The following is a 17481-nucleotide window of genomic DNA, read 5'->3' on the forward strand; positions in this document are numbered from 1 at the left end:
AGACATTTTTTAGTACAACTGCAACAGGTTTTGTGATCCCTATTTTAAGATGAAGTAACAGACTCAGAAAGTAAGTTAAATGCTTTGCCAATTCTCGCTCAGCCACTAAGTATCAAAAGTGAGATTTGGATTCACATATTCCTCAATTGAGGCAGCTAGTTGGTTCAATGACTAGTATGCTGGATCTGGAATCAGGAAGATCTGAGATCAAATCCAATCTTAGATACTTAGTAGCTGGACAAGTCCCTTAACTTCTGTTTCCCTTAATCCACTGGAGAAGGAAATAGCAAACTACTCTAGTATTTTGGCCCAAGAAAACCCTGTGGACAGTATGGTGTACAGGATCACAGAGTCAGACATAACTAGATAATTGAACAAAATTAACAAACTCCTGACTCCAAGTACAGGAGTCTTCTATTGCAACTAAGCCATGTTTTTTTTGTTTTTGTTTTTGTTTTTTTTCAATATATTTTATTTATTTCATTAAATATTTTCCAATTACATTTAAAGTATTTTTAACATTCTTTTTTTTTTAAATTTCAAGTTCCAAATCTTTTCCCTTATTCCTATTCTTCTCTCACCCCTTGAGAAGGCAAGCAATATGATATCAATTATACATGGTTTGTAATCTCTCTCTCTCTCTCTCTTTTTTTTTTTTTTTTTTTTTTTCTTTTTTTTTTTTGAGGTTTGGCAAAAATGGGTTTATTTTCACTAAGAAGTTTCAGAGGGGTAGTTCCTGATTAGGAAGCTACCATGGCTTGTAAATTCTCAAACCTGCTCTCCAAACCTTTTTATGTAAAATCTCACTTCTCTTTGAGCTTCAGCTCTCCCAAAGGCCCCAAACTAATTAGATTCACAAGTCCCCAAGTTATCCCCCCTTCTGACAAAATTCTATTCATATATTTCACTAATTCTTTTCTTTTCCCATCTCCCCTTTCATTTCGTGCTCATACCAGTCCTAGAAACCTGGGAATGATTCTATATATTATATAATAAAGATGAAGAGCCAGAAATCCCCAAAGGGATAATAACTTGCCCACAGTTACTCCAGCAATCCTTTTGGCAAAGCAAGGACCTGAGTACCGAAGTCCTAATTTTCAGGTACTGCAGTGACTCAAGATTAACAATCTCTTCATTGCTGGTATTCTTTAATTCTTATCCCATCCTTGCTTCTTTTGGGGGTAGGTTAGATAGTGCAGTAGATAGAGCACCAGTTTTAGGTCAGTTCAAACATGGCCTCAGACATTTACTAGCTGGGTACCTTAACCTCTGTCTTGGTTTCCTCAATTGTTCAACAGAGAAAAAAGTGTAACCTCACACCAGGTGTCGTGAGGATCAAATGAAATAATATTGGTAAAGCACTTAGCACAGTGCCTGGCACATAGCAGATGCTTAATAAGTGGTTCCCTCCTTCCTTCTCTTATAGTTGGCATGTTATACATTTTTTCTTATTTCTACCTCTACAATAACACTCTTTTCTGTCCCTTTCAGCTCCAACATAGCCATTATCATGGTTTAGACCCTCATCTCCTCTCTCTTGCAAGAGCTTCCTAACTGTTGTCCCTACTCTGGGGTCTCCTCTCTGCAGTCCCCTAGATGCAGCTGCCCACCGCATCTTCCTAAAGCCCCAATCTGACCATGTTGCTCCTCTGCTCTAGATCTTTGGCCCTGCCTCTCAGATCAGACTCCTCACTTGGCTTTGAAGACCTTTATAACATGGTTCCAGCCTTCCTTTTCAGACACCACTCCTCTCCCTATACTCTATTTCCCAGTGGCATAAATCTAGCCATTGCTCCCTGGGTTCTGTCCCCCTGGGATATCTGTAAACATTGTTGCCAAGCTTAGACATCCCATCTCCCCTCCAACCTCTAACCATCTCAGCCTCCTTCAAAGACACTCAGGCACTACTCCTTTCCAAGAAGCCATTTATTGTGCTCCCTCAAATTATCTTGTATTTACTCATATCTTTTCAAGCTCCTAAAAGGCAAATAGGTGGACAGCTAGGTGACACAGTGGATAGAGGGCTGGACCTGGAGTCAGAGACTCATCTTCCAAAGTTCAAAGCCAACCTTGGACACTTGTTAGCTGTGTGACCCTGGACAAGTCACTTAGCCCTGTTCAGCTCAGTTTCCTCATCTGTAAAATGAGCTGGAAAAAGAAATGGCAAATCACTCCTTTATCTCTGCTAAGAAAACCCCAAATGGAATCATGAAGAATTAGACATAACTGAAAAAGACTAGACAACAAAGAAAGCAAAGAACCATTTAAAAAACGTTTGTCTTTTTATCCTCAGCTATTTGCACAGTGTAAGCACCCGTGAAATACTGAGTGAATAGAATTTCAACCCTGACAGGAAAGCTGATACTCAAAAACCACTCCCCCAGCTTCATATGCCCCCAACCCCAAAGGTACCTGCTTGGATGACACGCCCACCCTTGAGCAGCAGCACCACATCGGCCTTCTCTAGATACTCTATCCGGTGGGTACAGAGCAGCCGGGTGGTGTGTCCCAGGATGCCCAGAATACACTTATGCAGCAAGTGGTTGGCCACATCAGCATCCACAGCAGCAAGGGGATCATCCAGGAGGTAGAACTTTTTCTCCTGAGGAGAAAGAATGGGAAAAGGAACTACCAAGTGAAAGCACAGATCTTCCAGACCCCAACTTTCTCCTTTCCTCCACTCACCTGGTAGACAGCTCGAGCAAGGGCAATGCGGGCCCTCTGTCCACCACTGAGGGTTACCCCTTTCTCTCCCACTTCTGTCAGGTCTCCATCAGGCAGGATCTGTGGGCATGGCAGAATGATGGAGTACAAATCACAACAACTGCAACAACTCCTCCTTAAATTTGAAGTTTTAAGGCCTGGATCTGAGACTCAGATCTATGATGTATTAGTTTTATGACTCTGGACAACTCATTAAAGATTTTCTACTTTCTAATTTGTAAAATGGGATAGCACCTGAATAGAGAATAAACTTTGCATAGGATGAATAGAAAGCTGGGGGTGGGGTAGGGGGAAACATGTGAGATAAAAAGAGACAGACATGCTGAAAGTTACAATACTAAAAGGTGAGATAAATGTAAATATGCATGGGATCAATACCCTGCCTCACACACAAAGCTGCCATAAGGATCAAGAGATATATCCCATGTGGAAAGCGTTTTGTTAATATTAATGTGTTCTACAGAAATATAAGCTGTTTTATTACAGGTCAGGAAAGAAGGAAAGACTCTTCTATGCTATTCCATGCTAGAATCCTTCTTCTGATTACTCATGAGCTGGGTAATACAGGAAAGTCATCTAATTTCTCTGGACCTCTAGTTTTTCATCTGTGCTAGTCTTCCCTGAAAATCCAGCAAATTAGGTTTGCTAAACCCTTTTCAGCACTGCTCATCCATTTACCATTGAGGTCTACTTGCCACCCAATGCTCATCTGTGGCTCCAAGAAGTTGTAGCATGTACAGCATGAGCCCTGGCAAACTATTTTGGTAGACGGCTATTATGAGCCTGAACTCTGAATTTGAAACAAGAATGATTACAAGGTACTAAGTAAGTGGAATTGATGAGACAATAGTTTTCTAGTTTAGCATGGTTCAGTGTGATTGATTTAATCTTACTACAAATAATAGTTTCCTAGTGATATAATGATTGGTTTATATTCAGTGTGGAGCTTATAAGCTGGGAGCCTCAGCTAGGTTCAATTCACAGAGAGCTAGAGAGGACAAGTGCACTAGAAGCTATCAGAGCCAAGGAGACAGAAATTCATTTCACCTTCAGTCAGGCTCCTGGTGGCTGCCCTGGCCTCCTACACTTCCCCCACTGAGACCAAGGCGGGTCTGAAAGGCTCTCCAGAAAGCTGCCCAGCCCCAGGAAGGAGATAATAAAGGATTTGGACTTTAACACCTGGTGATTACTGAACTGAAATGAAGACTGCTCCCAGAGACCCCAAGAAAACCAAGAACAAAGAACGTTACAGACGGGCTACACCAGGTGGAGAGTAACTAACAGGCCTCAGACCGTTTGGTGAATTAGCAGGAGTCTAGCCCAAGCGTGTGAGGACTTCCCCTGGCCAAAGGAGTGAATGGAAACAATTTATTCCCACAATCATGAAGGTGGCCAAAGTAGGTGCTGTGCAGTATTTAGAGCTTGGCCAGTCATGAAAGAAACCCAAGTTTCCCAGGCCATCCCCAGTCCTTGACGCTGGCCTTGGGTGACTAGGAAGAGAGACTGAAGCTGATGACTCTGCAACTCTTCCCCACTTAAATCCAATCAATGCACAATCACCCACAATATCATTGTCCTCTTCAAGAATGAAGGAAGAACAATACTCATTTGTGAAGTGGAGCTAAGACTATCTTGTAGTTAGAGGTGGGATTTGGTTCTGACTACAAGCCTTTGATTTTTGTTTTTGTTTTTGAAGACTGTAACTGTAACTTCACTGATACCAACACAGATCACCACAAGGAAAGTAATTTGCCCAGGTGACACAGCCAGCAGAACCTGCATCCCAGAGTATGGAGTACCCTGTAGTCAAAGCACTTGCACCCACAGAAGGGATACAGGATTCCTCAAGCCCGAGCCATCCTACTTCCTCCAGCCCGAGCCATCCTACTTCCTCCAGCCCTAGAGAACTTTCAGGCTCCTTCAGGAGAGAACGGTAAGGAGAGCAGTCCTAGAACTCCTGGGGACATAATAAAGTGATAAGTGGCGGATCATGGAAGAGTTGTGGAACTTACTTTTCTCTTCTTCCTCCATCTCACAAAAATCCTAAGAGTCTGGTCCCACTTCCCTAGTGAGGTCCCGGCACTTTCTAGCCTCACCTGGAGGGAGTGAACTCCCTAAGGGTCTGCAGCACCACGGGGCCACAAAACCTTATACCACACACTTCACTCAAATGCCCACCTTAGTTCTCTGGGCCCCAGGAGAGCTCTTCAGGGAGAGAGCTGGGGTTGCCCCTTCCTCCAGGGGAAAGAAGTCACCAGGAGTTGAGGGCACTCACATTAAGGTCATCGTGGAGAGCACAGGCCTCCAACACCTTCCAATAGAGATGAGCATCGAATGCCTTCCCAAAGAGGATGTTGTCCCGAATGGTGGCAAATTGGATCCAAGGTTCCTGGGTGGCCAGACCAAAGCCTTCAAGCAGCCCAGCCACGGCAATCTGACCACTCAACCTGTGGGAAGCCAGGGGTGCATGTGGGTGAAGGGGAAGTGGTGAAGCATGAACAATAACTGTTCCCTTCTGGGTCCTACCACATTTGCCCACGTTTCAATTCTAAACTGTTTTTTTCTCTCTGTCGATGTCTTTGTGTGTCTTTCAGAGAAAATCTGGGATCACTTGCCTAGAGCTACAGTAAGTGTCTGAGGTTGGATTTGAATGTGGGTCCTCCTAACTTAGGGCTCTCTCCACTGCCTCACCCAGCTGCCCAATCCTCTTCTTCTAAGAAGATTTTCCTGGAAGGTCTTGCCCAAGGTCAGAAAGGAGACAGTGGTAGGTCCTCAGACTCCTAACTCGGTGCCCTGTCTAATGGTTCACATTGCTTTCTATCTAGCTATTTGTCAATTCCCTATATCAACGGCAGCTAGTGAGGCAATGAATCGACCCTTAGGCCTGGAGTCAGGAAGAACTGAGTTCAAATAAGACTTCAGACACTTAGTGGCTGTGTGACCTTGGGCAAGTCACTTCACCTGTTTGCCTTGAGGGCAGCTAGATGGCTCAGTGGATAGAGCTCTGGGCCTGAAGCCAGGGAGAACTGAGTTCAAATATGGCCTCACATGCTTACATGGTTGTGTGACTCTGGGCACCTCACTTAACCTCTATCTCAATAATTATAAAATGGGAATGATGACAGTACTTACATCACATGGTTGTTGTGAGGATCAAATGAGATATTTGTAAAATAAAAGTACTTGTAAAAAGAGCACTAACAAACAGTTGGTGCTATATAAATGCTTATTCCTTTCCCTTCCCAGTATTGGTGGTTATCATGACCCACAAGCTGGCTGGCTAGAAGGTTACACAGATAACGCCTGGATTATGACTTTTGGCTTGGGCACTGAGCTTTGCATGCACAGAGAGAAACTGCTCCCTGACCACTTGGTCCAAGCTACCACTTGCTGGCTAGTGAAGTGCATTGCAGAGAGCTGGCAGAAGACTTTGGACAGGCCAGTGTAATATTACTTTGCGTCTAATACAGGTAAGTACTTATGAAAATAAACATTCATTGAATTGGACTCTTTCATCTTATCCATTCATTGAATTGGACTCTTTCATCTTATCCATTCATTGAATTGGACTCTTTCATCTTCTCCTCCTACAGAAGAAAAAGCTCAATGGGAGTAACCAATCAGCCTGAGGATGTTATTCTCATATCTACAGATTGCATTTTTTTAAAAATGGAGAGTGAACCAGATACCATTTGCATGCCCCTCATTTTGCATTTTAAGCATCTGTTGGTTTCCTTCAAACACTATCTCTTCTCTGATGAGCCCAGCGGACAAATCTATTTTTACTTTATATCTTCCCATCTCAATTAGCCCCTTTCTCCTCAGTGAGAGCTTATCAAATAGTAATAATACTGTAAAGTATCCTTCCCTTTTATTTCCACATCCAAAACATGTTCCCCACTTACAAAAATTTAACTTCAAGTAGGGTAAAAAATGTCCAAAAAGGCCAAGGAAACAGGAAGAGAGAACCAGAAGAGAACCTGAGCCTCCTGCATTCATTAGAGGGCTCTAAGTTGGCTGATTTTTTTTGTTCTTCCAGGAGAAGATTATATACAATAACAGTAACATCTTGTGATGATCAACTGTGATAGACTTAGTTCCTCTTAGCAATACAGTGATCCAAGACAATTCCAATATACTTAGGATAGAAAATGCCATTCACATCCATAAAGAGAGCTATAGAGACTGGATAGAAGTATATATTTTTATATTTGTTGGCTTTTTCTTTCTCATGGTTTTCTCCTTTTGTTCTGATTTTTCTTTCACAATATGACTAATAAAGAAATATGTTTAAAATGATTGTACATGTACAACCTATATCAGATTGTTTTCTGTCTTAGGGAGGGGAGAGGGAAGGAAAGGAGAGAAAAAAAAATTGGAACTCACAATCTTATAAAAATGAATATTAAAACCTATCTTTACATGTAATTGGAAAAATAAAATAATATTTGATCTAATTTTTAAAAAAGAATTTTATTGTTATCCCAATCCTCCTCTACAACTTATACTCCCTTAACTGATTCTAATCTGCTTCCCCTAGAAGTTCTTTTACAAGTCCTGGATTTTCCTGGTCAATCCCTTTTTCACCTCAATCTGATATGCAAGACAAGATGGGCATCAGGATGAAAGAGTTAAGTGGTAAAAGTGAGAGGAATGGAGCTAAAGCTTAGCACTGGGTTGGAGGAGAGACATTTGGGGCTCTGAGAGAGGGTTACCTGTGGAGCTCCCCAGCGATAGCGGCCAGTAGAGAGCTCTTTCCACAGCCCACCTTCCCCACAATGCCCACCAACGAACCCTGAAAGAAATGTCCATTAGTGACCAGAAAGTTTGGGGACTGCAGTAGGGCTAGCCTGCCTTGCCCCCTCCTAGACACCTCAATGGTGTCCTTTACCTCCTAAGCTATTTCAGTAAAATAAAGATCAATCATATTTCTAAAAATCTTCGGAAAATAGCAAGCATTTGTAAAAGACTACATCTTTAGAGCTACCTGACTTTCTTTGGTTCTGTTTTTATTTTCCTATTTATGTGTCTATAACTTTGTCCTATGTTTTCCATTCAACAAGAAGCTCTCTGAATGCCAGAACCATGTTATCTCTGCCACCTTATCAGATAACCTGAAGTCTGGAATTGAAGAATCATCAGGCTCAGTTTCTAAGGACAAGAATCATTTTTCTCTTTTCCCCAAAGGTAGAAATTATCAGGGTGTTTAGTCTAGGGATTCCCACCCAGGGGAGGCTTAGGATAAGGTACTGACTCACTGACCTTCTTCACTTTGAGGTGAGTGATGAAGGTCTCCAGGCCTGTTCCAATGGGGTCCCAGGAGAATATGGCTTCTTGGAGCTCCAACACTATTCCTGGTTCTGTGGGGGGGTCTGAATGGAAAGAGAAAGCTGTTATTTGAGTTAGGCTCCCCACTAATAATCTCTCTTATATTCAATCCCATCTTTCTTGGAGGAGGGATGGGAGAGAAAGCAGAAGCAAAGTAAGGGGGTCCTAAGTGACTCACCCATGGGGGTCAGCCCTGTCCTGCCTATATTACCTGCCAGTTCTGGACAGCACTCCAGTATCCCCTCATAAGTGCTTACATTCATATAGTACTTTATAGTCTTCAGAATACTTCCATATCTCTTACCTTATTTGATTCTAACAAGATGAAACAGTTATTGATTCCCATTTTACATATAGAAAACCAGGCCTAAAGTCAATAGCAAGATTCAGAGCAAATCAAGTCTCTTGACTCTTAAGTCAACTGCAGTTTCTCCTATCACTGCCCACTTCACAGTTACATCCTGAGACCAGGATGAAGCCAGCAAGGATGATAGCCATTCATCTCTTGTGGGAGGAAGGATACCTCTCACCTCAACCATCTTTAAGTCGTTGGGACTCCAAATTCCCAGGGCGCCACTGGAACAATTTTGTCTCTTTTTGAAGTTGTTAGGCCCACTGCCTGCTACCAGGTACTACTCTCTCCGTATTCCATACCCATTTGCTGCCTTCTCCACAATACCTGGACTGTAGTAGGCCTGAGGATTATGGTCTGGGAGGTCAAGGAAGCGCTGTAGGCGCTCCAGAGACACCTTGGCCTCCAGAAGCCCGTTGATCACCCAGGGGAAATTGTTGAGGGGGAGGATGAGCATACCGACCAGTGCCAATGCTGTGAATACCTTGGATAGAAGGGGACAAAAAGAGAGAGTGTAACCTGAAGCCCAGGATCAAAGGTTTAGAGTGAGCATGAAATACTATTGTAGGTGATAAAGGAGAATAAAGACGGGGTCTGCTCAGGAGTGAGCCCAAGAGGGTCTTGACCAAACCATATAGGCAGGAGACGCCCCTAATCCTAATAATTTAAGGAAGTCTAAGTTTATTTCCTTCAGTCCTAGAACTGGTACATCATAGAATCAGAGAATGTCAGAGATGGAATGATCCTTAGAAATTTGACTGCACTCCAGTCAGATATTTTGCCATCCTGGAGAAACTGAAGCCTTTGCGGACCCATTTCTCTCTCTCACTTTCTTTATTTTTAAACACAACTGGGCTAAGTGACTTGTGCAGAGTCACACAGCTAACAAGTGTCTGAGGCTGTATTTGAACTCAGGTCCTCCTGACTCCAGAGCTGGTACTTTTTTCTCTGAAGACTTAGCCACCTTGGATCCCACTCTCTTGAGTGGTGATGGCTTCTCTCCCACTCTCCCCTCTACCCCACTCTCTGGAATCATGAACCCATGATCAAACCAAATCTTCCATTCTAGATTAGAATCTAGAATAGGATGGATCAATCTACTCCTTTAAGGTCATACTTACCATCCCCTCATTTTTCTTCCCTAATCAACATTTCTCCTTTTGTGTTATCTCCTTCTTTTAAATATAATCTCTGAGAGCAGAGACTGTCTTTATTTTTTGTATCTATCTTTATCATCATGCTTACATCATGTCACATAGTAAGCATTTAATAAAAACTTATTGATTCAATACTTTCAATTTAAAGATGAAGAAAGAAGCTAGGAAGTACAGTGAATAGAGTGCTGCGCTTGGTGTTAGGAAGACAAATTCAAATTCAGCCCCAGATAATTACTGGCTATATGACTTTAGGCAAGTCACTTAACCACTCTCTGCTTCAGTTTTTTCAATTGTAAAATGGGAATAGTAATAGCACTTACCCCATAGAGTTGTTTTGAAGATCAAATGAGATAATATTTGTAAAAAACTTAGAACAGTATTTGAAGTACATGGTAGGCACTATGTAAATGCTAGTTATTTGTAATAAAAATATTCTTTGGTAAAATGTTATTAATGAATTAATGTTGTTGTTTAGCCATTTCAGTCATGTTTGACACTCTGTGACCCCATTTGGGGTTTTCTTGGTAAAGATCCTGGAGTGGTTTGTCATTTTTTTCTCCATTTGTTATTATAATTATTAAGAAACTGAGGTTCAAGGAATTTGCAGACTTGCTTTGTCAATTAACCAATATAAGATGGGTACCAGAGAAGAAACACTTTAGAATTCTCCCTAGGCAGGGAAGAAGGGGCTCTCCCTCTCCCCAGTCTCCAATCTGATAGCCTAGGATCTCTTGAACCTGGACCTTTATTCACATTTAGCCCCCCCCAAAGGAGACCTTGCCATTTTCACTCTGGCCATTGCTCTCCATCATGCTTCCCCCTTCAATGCTGGATCCTCCAATGTCCAAACCCTCACCTTGGTAGCAGTAAGCTGATGGCCCATGAGGACGTAGGTGATAAAGATAACAATGGAGATGACAACAGGTAGTGCAGCCCACAGGTACACACAGGCTGCATCCAGGTACTTGATAACTCGGAGCTGATGAAGTTCCTGGGCACGGTGTTTCTTTACTCTAGAGCCAAGAGTTTGCTCCCATCCACAGAACTTGATGACCCGAATGCCTCGGAGTAATTCTGTCATGAGCTGCAGACAAGAAGAGGGTGGGGTCACAAAAAGGTGAAAAAACATCCAAATGGGGGAAGGAGAAAGAGAGACTAGGAACTACTTCATGCTTCAGATAGTACTGGAGGTTCCAGAAAGCCACAGGCCAATGGGCATGAATAAAGTGGACATGGGCTATTGGAGTCTCTGGTAGCCAAGAAGGTTTGGCCAGAGAGTACAGATATTCACAGCTGTCATAAGACTCATGCTAAATAATCAACAAAAGCACCCTGAAGAGCCTAACATATATGAAAGTATTCCAGGGAACTGGGTGGGATGCAGAACAATCTGTACCATGGCAGCATTGCCTGGGGGTCTTGTCCCCTTACCTTGACTCGAGCATCCTTGTGCTGGAGCATAGACTTGTTCTTGACCATGATGCGGGTAGCAATCACTTTGTTAAGAGGCACCAGAAGCAATGCCAGGCCCAGCCCACCTAAGAAGGCCAGGCCTACCTGCTGGTAGAGCAGGTAAAGGGTGATAGACACCTGTAAGGGCAGGCCCCAGGCCTCATGGAAACTGTTAGCAAAGTTTAGCAGCCGCTCAGAATCAGTGCCCAGAAGGTTCAGTGCCTCGCCAACAGAGGGGCGATTTGGCCCCAGATGGAGGGTCTTATGGTATATAGCTCCCAGCACAGCTCCTCGAATTTGCAATGCCACCTTCTTCAATTCATACCCATACTGGTTCTGCAGCAAAGCACCCAGAACTGCCCCGCCTGCAAGTCCCACTGTGTAGAGTATTCCTTGACTCAGTGGCTCCCGTTCATTCTCCAGGAAACCAACCAGTAGGGAAAGGAGCAGAGGACCAGAGAAGCCCAGAAGGGTCCCTACCAACTTCAGGAGTCCCAATGCGAGGTAGCGTTGCCCAAAAGCTCCATACAGGACTAGCCACAGCTTGGCCCGCTCCCTCCAATGTGCCCGGAAGAGGCGGGCGAGATAGGCTGTCTGCAGCCTGTAGGGCAGCAAACAAGTGTCCTGAGGTTGGCGGAGTTGTCCCCGGGCCCCCCGGGCCAGCAAGGGAGCCAGCCACATATAGAAGAAGCGTGAGAGCCAGCTTTCCCCATCCTCAGCCACCTCTGGCCTCTGTGGTTCAGGCAAGAGGTCGTCAGAGGCCCAAGATCTTAGGTGTGTCTGGCCCCCCAGGCACTGCCCACCCCACCAAATAGGCCAAAAGCATAGTTAGCTGCAATAGTACAAAGCAGAATCGGAAGAGAGGCGCTAGCTGGAGAGGGGTCAGGAGGGATCCATGCTGACAGTGCCACAGCAGGGTCAGCACCATGCCCGCGGCAGGCATGAGGGCAGTCAGAGCCAAAATCAGAGGCCCACGAGAAAGTCTTTGGTGGGACTGGGTCAATGCCCGGAGTGCCAAGCAGTGAGTGATCCAGGCAATCGTTGTGGCACCTCCCGCCAACACCTCTAATGCCAAGGGACCAGGGGCTGCATTTGAAGGGATAGCAGCTGGGAACAGGTCCAACAATGGAATGATTGACAACAGGAAGGAGACAACAAGTCGAAGGCGCCAACCTGGGCTACGCGGCGGAAGGGACCCTGGATACCTAGAGAAGTTGCAGATGGGACAAAGGAAGAGGTAAATTAATAGTGTATCGCTCTGTACTTTACATTTGAACCTCTTCTATCAGAAGGCCTTCCGAGATTCACCCCAGTCCACTCTTTTATGTATAAACTCAGTCTCTAACCCAAATCTCTCCAATATACTATTTTATACTTGGATCTAGAGCTGTACTCAATTAGAAGAAAACCCAATATGCAAAGATCCATAAAATATAAAGTCCCAGATCTGGAAGGAGCCATAGGGATGGTCTAGTCTAGCTCCCTTCATTTCACCCCAATCTGAATTACAGTACGGGGAAGGGACCTCCCAAAGTCTTTTTAATGAGTAGAAAAGCCAAGACCAGAATCCAGGTCTCCAGACTTCATTTTTTCACTTATCATCACAAGTTACATTACACATAAATTCAGGATGACTGCATTTTACAACATGTTTTATCCCCAGTTCCCACCATTCTCTTTGGTTGATTGATTTAATTCACTCAGGGGTCCTGTGAATGGCAAACACAACTAGGGCACCTGAAACATATTTGCATTACACACACACACACACACACACACACACACACACACACACACACACACACACCCCACACACACACACACACTGTTACTTAAAACAAAGAATAACCATATATAGTTCTAATGATTATATAGCTTTACAATTAGACTTGAGAACTTTACATATTTATTTTCTTTTTATTATTATTATTTTAATTAGAGCATTTTATTATCAAAAACATGTGCATGGATAATTTTTCAACAATGACCTTTACAAAACCTTTTTTTTTGTTCCATGTGTTTCAATTTTCCCCCCTTCCTCCCCACCCCTCCCCTGGATGGCAAGTAATCCAGTATATGTTAAAAATGTGCCATTCTTCTATACATTTTTCTACAATTATCATGCTGCACAAGAAAAGTCAGATCAAAAAGAAAAAAAATGAGAAAGAAAACAAAATGCAAGCAAACAAAAAGAATGAAAATGCTATTTACCCATTTATTTTCACAAGCTACATAGCTCGGGAGGATCAATTCAGATTTTTTTACTTACTGATCTTCTGTTTTCCCATGGAAAAACAATGGAAAGCACATTGGGTCTAGAGGTGATCCTGACTCAAATTCCAAGGTTTTCTCTTACTAACAATCTGTGTGATTTTTTTTTAGACAAAGGACTTAAATCTCTAGCCTTAAAGTTCTTTATCTGCATATACTGAGGGAATCTGAGAGACCTTTAAAGTCTCTTCCATCTATGAAACTATAGTCCTCAGATTCAAGGGAAGAATCTACAGAGCTTCCCGGGCTGTGGTGTACATGTGTTGAACAGGGGTCTCCTCCTTAAAGTCAGGACAAACATTAGTTTGGAAGCTTTCTGAAGAAGGAATAGAATGATCGGTCTCCCCCAGGTCAAGGGCTGTGGCTCCCATAAGATTAGGAGACTCCAGTCCAGCAGTTTCTCACCTGCTTTCTCTGAGTTCCATTCTTCCCATCTCATCACCCCTAAGTACTCAGGGCACTGACAGTCACTTTAGCTTCTACACCAGTGCTCCTCAAACTTTTAAAATAGGGGGCCGTTCACTGCCCCTCGGACTGTGGGAGGCCGGACTAGAGTAAAAACAAAAGCTCACACTCTGTCTCCGCCCCTCAGCCCGTTTGCCATAATAACCCTGGTGCAGCATATACCTCCGGATCTGGCCCTCGGGCCAGTCTGAGAACCCCTGCACACGTGCACAGCAAGGGGGGATCTACAGCCCGGCAGAGTCTCGCTTTTCGGTCCTGTCCCTTTCTCTGTCACCTCTCTCAGTGTGTCAGACCCTAAGTATTCCTAGCCCAAGAGTTAAAACTGGTGATGTTTGTCAGAGGCGGGTCTGATATTCTCTATCACCGTCGGGATGAGCTCCCCCCCCAAAAAAAGTGTACACACCTTCAAAGGCTGGAATGAAACTTCACCCAAATTTGCCGAAAATGCAAAAAAAAAAAAAAATTTAGCACGGACACCAGATAGGACAGAGTTGTAGAAATGCTGAGAAGCTTGCGGGAGGACTAAGGGTAGGAGTAAAGAGGGAGGGGCGGCGGCCCATCCCGGAGGGCTTCATGCACCCTTCACTACCCACCTTGGTGTGCCCAGGTAGCAGGCGCTGACTAGGGCAAGGAGCGCGTGGGCCGGGGCGTTGAGCACCAGCTGGGTAAAGCAGTGTCCCGCTGAGCCCGATTCCCAGAGCGGGACCGGCGCGTCGGGGCTGGAGCCGCACAGCTTTACCAGGAGCCGCTCCATAGCGGCTACACCTGCGGTGGGGCGGAGGAGGAACACAGATTAGGGGGAGCTGGAGATCTGGGCAGATCGTGCTGGGCGGTGGGTAGGGAGAGCGGGGGGGGGGCGTCCCCTCTCCCCACATCAGGAGGTCACTGACCACGTAGCCCAGGATTGGGGGGTTTTCAAGGGAAACCCATCAGGGGAGCCCCAAGTGAGGAGACACATCCCGCACAGAGAGGGGCAGGGGGCCTGGTCTGTAATTAGACAAATCACGGGGCGGGAGGGGGGGTAGGAGACAGGGAGTCAGAGGTCTCGGGAAAGGGTCACTGATTACGGGGGTCAAGGAGCTCCAGGACTGGGAGCACAGGTCAGGGGTGGCCCAGAGGGCCGGGTCCGAGAGTGCCGGAGTGGGGAGGCCGGGACTGAGGAGTCCGGGCCGGGTCCCAGAGTGCCGGAGTGGGGAGGCCGGGACTGAGGAGTCCGGGCCGGGTCCCAGAGTGCCGGAGTGGGGAGGCCGGGACTGAGGAGTCCGGGCCGGGTCCCAGAGTGCCGGAGTGGGGAGGCCGGGACTGAGGAGTCCGGGCCGGGTCCCAGAGTGCCGGAGTGGGGAGGCCGGGACTGAGGAGTCCGGGCCGGGTCCCAGAGTGCCGGAGTGCGGAGGCCGGGACTGAGGAGTCCGGGCTGCGGACCGAGGACAGTTAAAAGGAGAGCTTTGTGAAGATGCAAATTAGGAGGCTCTGCACGCGTGGGGGGACCAAGTGGGGGCGAGAGTGCCGGGGCACCACACACTACTCCAGGCTTCAAGCGGAGGGGACTTCCCAGGGCACTTAGGACAACCGCCACATTTCACTGACGGGTAAACTGAGACGGGAGCAATTGCTCAGGCTCCACCAGGAAGTCAGTAGGAGCTGGGATTTGAACCCGGACTTTCTGGCTCCAGACTACTGACCGCCAGTGCCCTCCTACTGCCCGCTCTCTTCCCCACCCCCGCTCACTCCGCCCCTCTTCCCTTCCTCCCCCCTTCCGTTCCCCCAGTGCAGCTCCACGGCCCTATCCGGGGTCACGCGGTACCTCAGGGGAAAGGGGAGGGGGAAGCTCTCTCCTCCGCTCCGTTCTTCTTTTCCCGGATCCCTCCTCCGCCACCAAGATCCCGGAACTCCAGACCTGAAGCGTGAGCTTCCAGCCGGGCTCAGATTACCAAAGCACTAGGTCTGTCTTGGTCACGGGCGCCCCCTCGTGGCTGGAGGATCCCCTCCCCAGCCCGCTTTGCCTTAGCCTTTCTCAGAGGTCGCTCCAGTTTACTCTGTCCATGCACGCGCTTGCCCTATCGCTCTGCGTGCTCGTCCTCCTTCATCCCTACATGCGCGCCTCGTCCCTATGTGCGCGCTCCCTGAATCTGGGCTTTTTTTTTTTTTTTTTTTTTTTTTTGAACTGGTACCCAGGATTGAACCCCAATGAGCTCTTTGGGCCTAGGGGTCAATTTCAGGAGTGCCCAAGGGATCAGCTTGGGGGATGACAGAGTGGACATCCTCCTGCCTCTGACACTTAACTGTCCGACCCAAGGCAGTCCTTTGTGACCCTCAGTTTTTCATCTGAGAAATGGGACTGATGATAACTGTAGCCGCACCCACAGGAATGCTGTACTCCAGCTTGCAGGGGAACTGCGCCTCCTGGAGACTAGATCACTTCTGAGGGGAGAAGACTGCTTGGGAAGAGTCCCGAAAGGTCTCTGTACACTGCTCCGAAAGCTTTGAGGCAGCATAATGTAACAGGCAGTTTGCTGCCTGGAGAGAATGCTACAGAGTTGGAAGAACTGGATTTGAATCCTATCAAACACGCTGGCCGTCTATCCCCTATCCAAGTCAGTCAGCCTCAATTTCCCCATCTGTTGAACGTGGTCAGTTGTCCCTTGTTTTGAAAGAGAACCAAGATGTTGGGGCCAGGGAACAGTTGTGTCCAGCGTGACCCATCAGACCAAGACAAACTAGGAAAGCTCTATCACGTGGGGAGCCAAATTCTCCCGTGAACTTCAGGAATGGAGACGTCTCTCCTCTCGCGCTTTGTTTATTTGTTCACTTTCGGAGCTACTACAGCTCTGCTCTGCTCTGCTCAGAGTCCAGCCCCTTCCTTGATACCGGAGCTCCATGCCGGGCGTCCTGTGCCATGTGTCCTACCTGGTCCCAGAGCTCCTCAGAGATACCCTGAGAGAGTCCTCGTGTTGCTTCTTTTTAAAAAAAGTTTATTTGCTTTTGCTTTATGAATCATGCTGGGAGAGAGGAATCAGAGCAAAGGGAAGAAATCCATGGAAGAGAAAAAAAAAACGAACATAATGTGTGATTTACATTCTGTCTCCATCATTCTTTTTCTGGATGCAGAGGGCATTTTCTGTCCAAAGTCTATTGGGAATGCCTTGGGTCACGGAGACACGGAGAAGAACCAAGTCTTTCATGGTTGACCATCGCACATGCTTGCTGTTTTGTGTACAATGTATTCCTGGTTCTGCTTGTTTGTGTAAATCTTTCCAGGCCTTTCTGAAATCTTCCTGATGATGATAATATTCCATTACATTCATGTACCACAAAATTCAGTCATTCCCCAGTTAATGAGCATCCCCTCAGTTTCCATTTCCTTGCCACCACAAAAAAAAGCTGCTCCAAACATTTTTGCCCATGTGGGTCTTTTCTCTTCTTTATGATTTCCTTGGGGTACAGATTCAGGAATGGCACTGCTGGCACAATGGAGGTCCTTCAGTGTGAGCACTTGTCCTGAATTCTCCATGAAATAGTCTTGTAGGCATTTGTTATTTGAACAATGTGTCTAGCCCATCAGAGTTTATTCTCCGCAGTTGAGTTTGAATGCTTGGAAGTTCATCTTGAACTTCCAAGTGTCTGGTACCTTGGGCATCCAGGAGATCTTCAGAACCTTCCTAAGGCAATTCACATGGAAGCGATTCAGTTTCCTGGTGTGGTGCTGATAAACTGTCCAGTTTTCACAGACAT

General features: G+C 45.8%; 1 protein-coding gene across 1 annotated transcript in view; it reads right to left on the reverse strand.

Annotated features, from left to right (window-relative positions):
• ABCC10 (ATP binding cassette subfamily C member 10) overlaps positions 1-15414 on the reverse strand; it is a 36359-nt gene extending 20945 nt beyond the window's left edge. The window contains 11 exon segments of the mRNA XM_074310835.1: positions 2413-2602; positions 2686-2784; positions 5000-5171; positions 7440-7519; positions 7987-8096; positions 8732-8888; positions 10418-10645; positions 10993-11778; positions 11780-12218; positions 14343-14514; positions 15337-15414. Coding sequence (XP_074166936.1) covers positions 2413-2602; positions 2686-2784; positions 5000-5171; positions 7440-7519; positions 7987-8096; positions 8732-8888; positions 10418-10645; positions 10993-11778; positions 11780-12218; positions 14343-14503 — 2422 coding nt within the window. The 5' untranslated portion in view covers positions 14504-14514; positions 15337-15414.
• Positions 15415-17481: the final 2067 nt, after the last annotated feature.

This window comes from Sminthopsis crassicaudata, chromosome 4, assembly GCF_048593235.1.
Source record: "Sminthopsis crassicaudata isolate SCR6 chromosome 4, ASM4859323v1, whole genome shotgun sequence".
NCBI classification, from domain to species: Eukaryota; Metazoa; Chordata; class Mammalia; order Dasyuromorphia; family Dasyuridae; genus Sminthopsis; species Sminthopsis crassicaudata.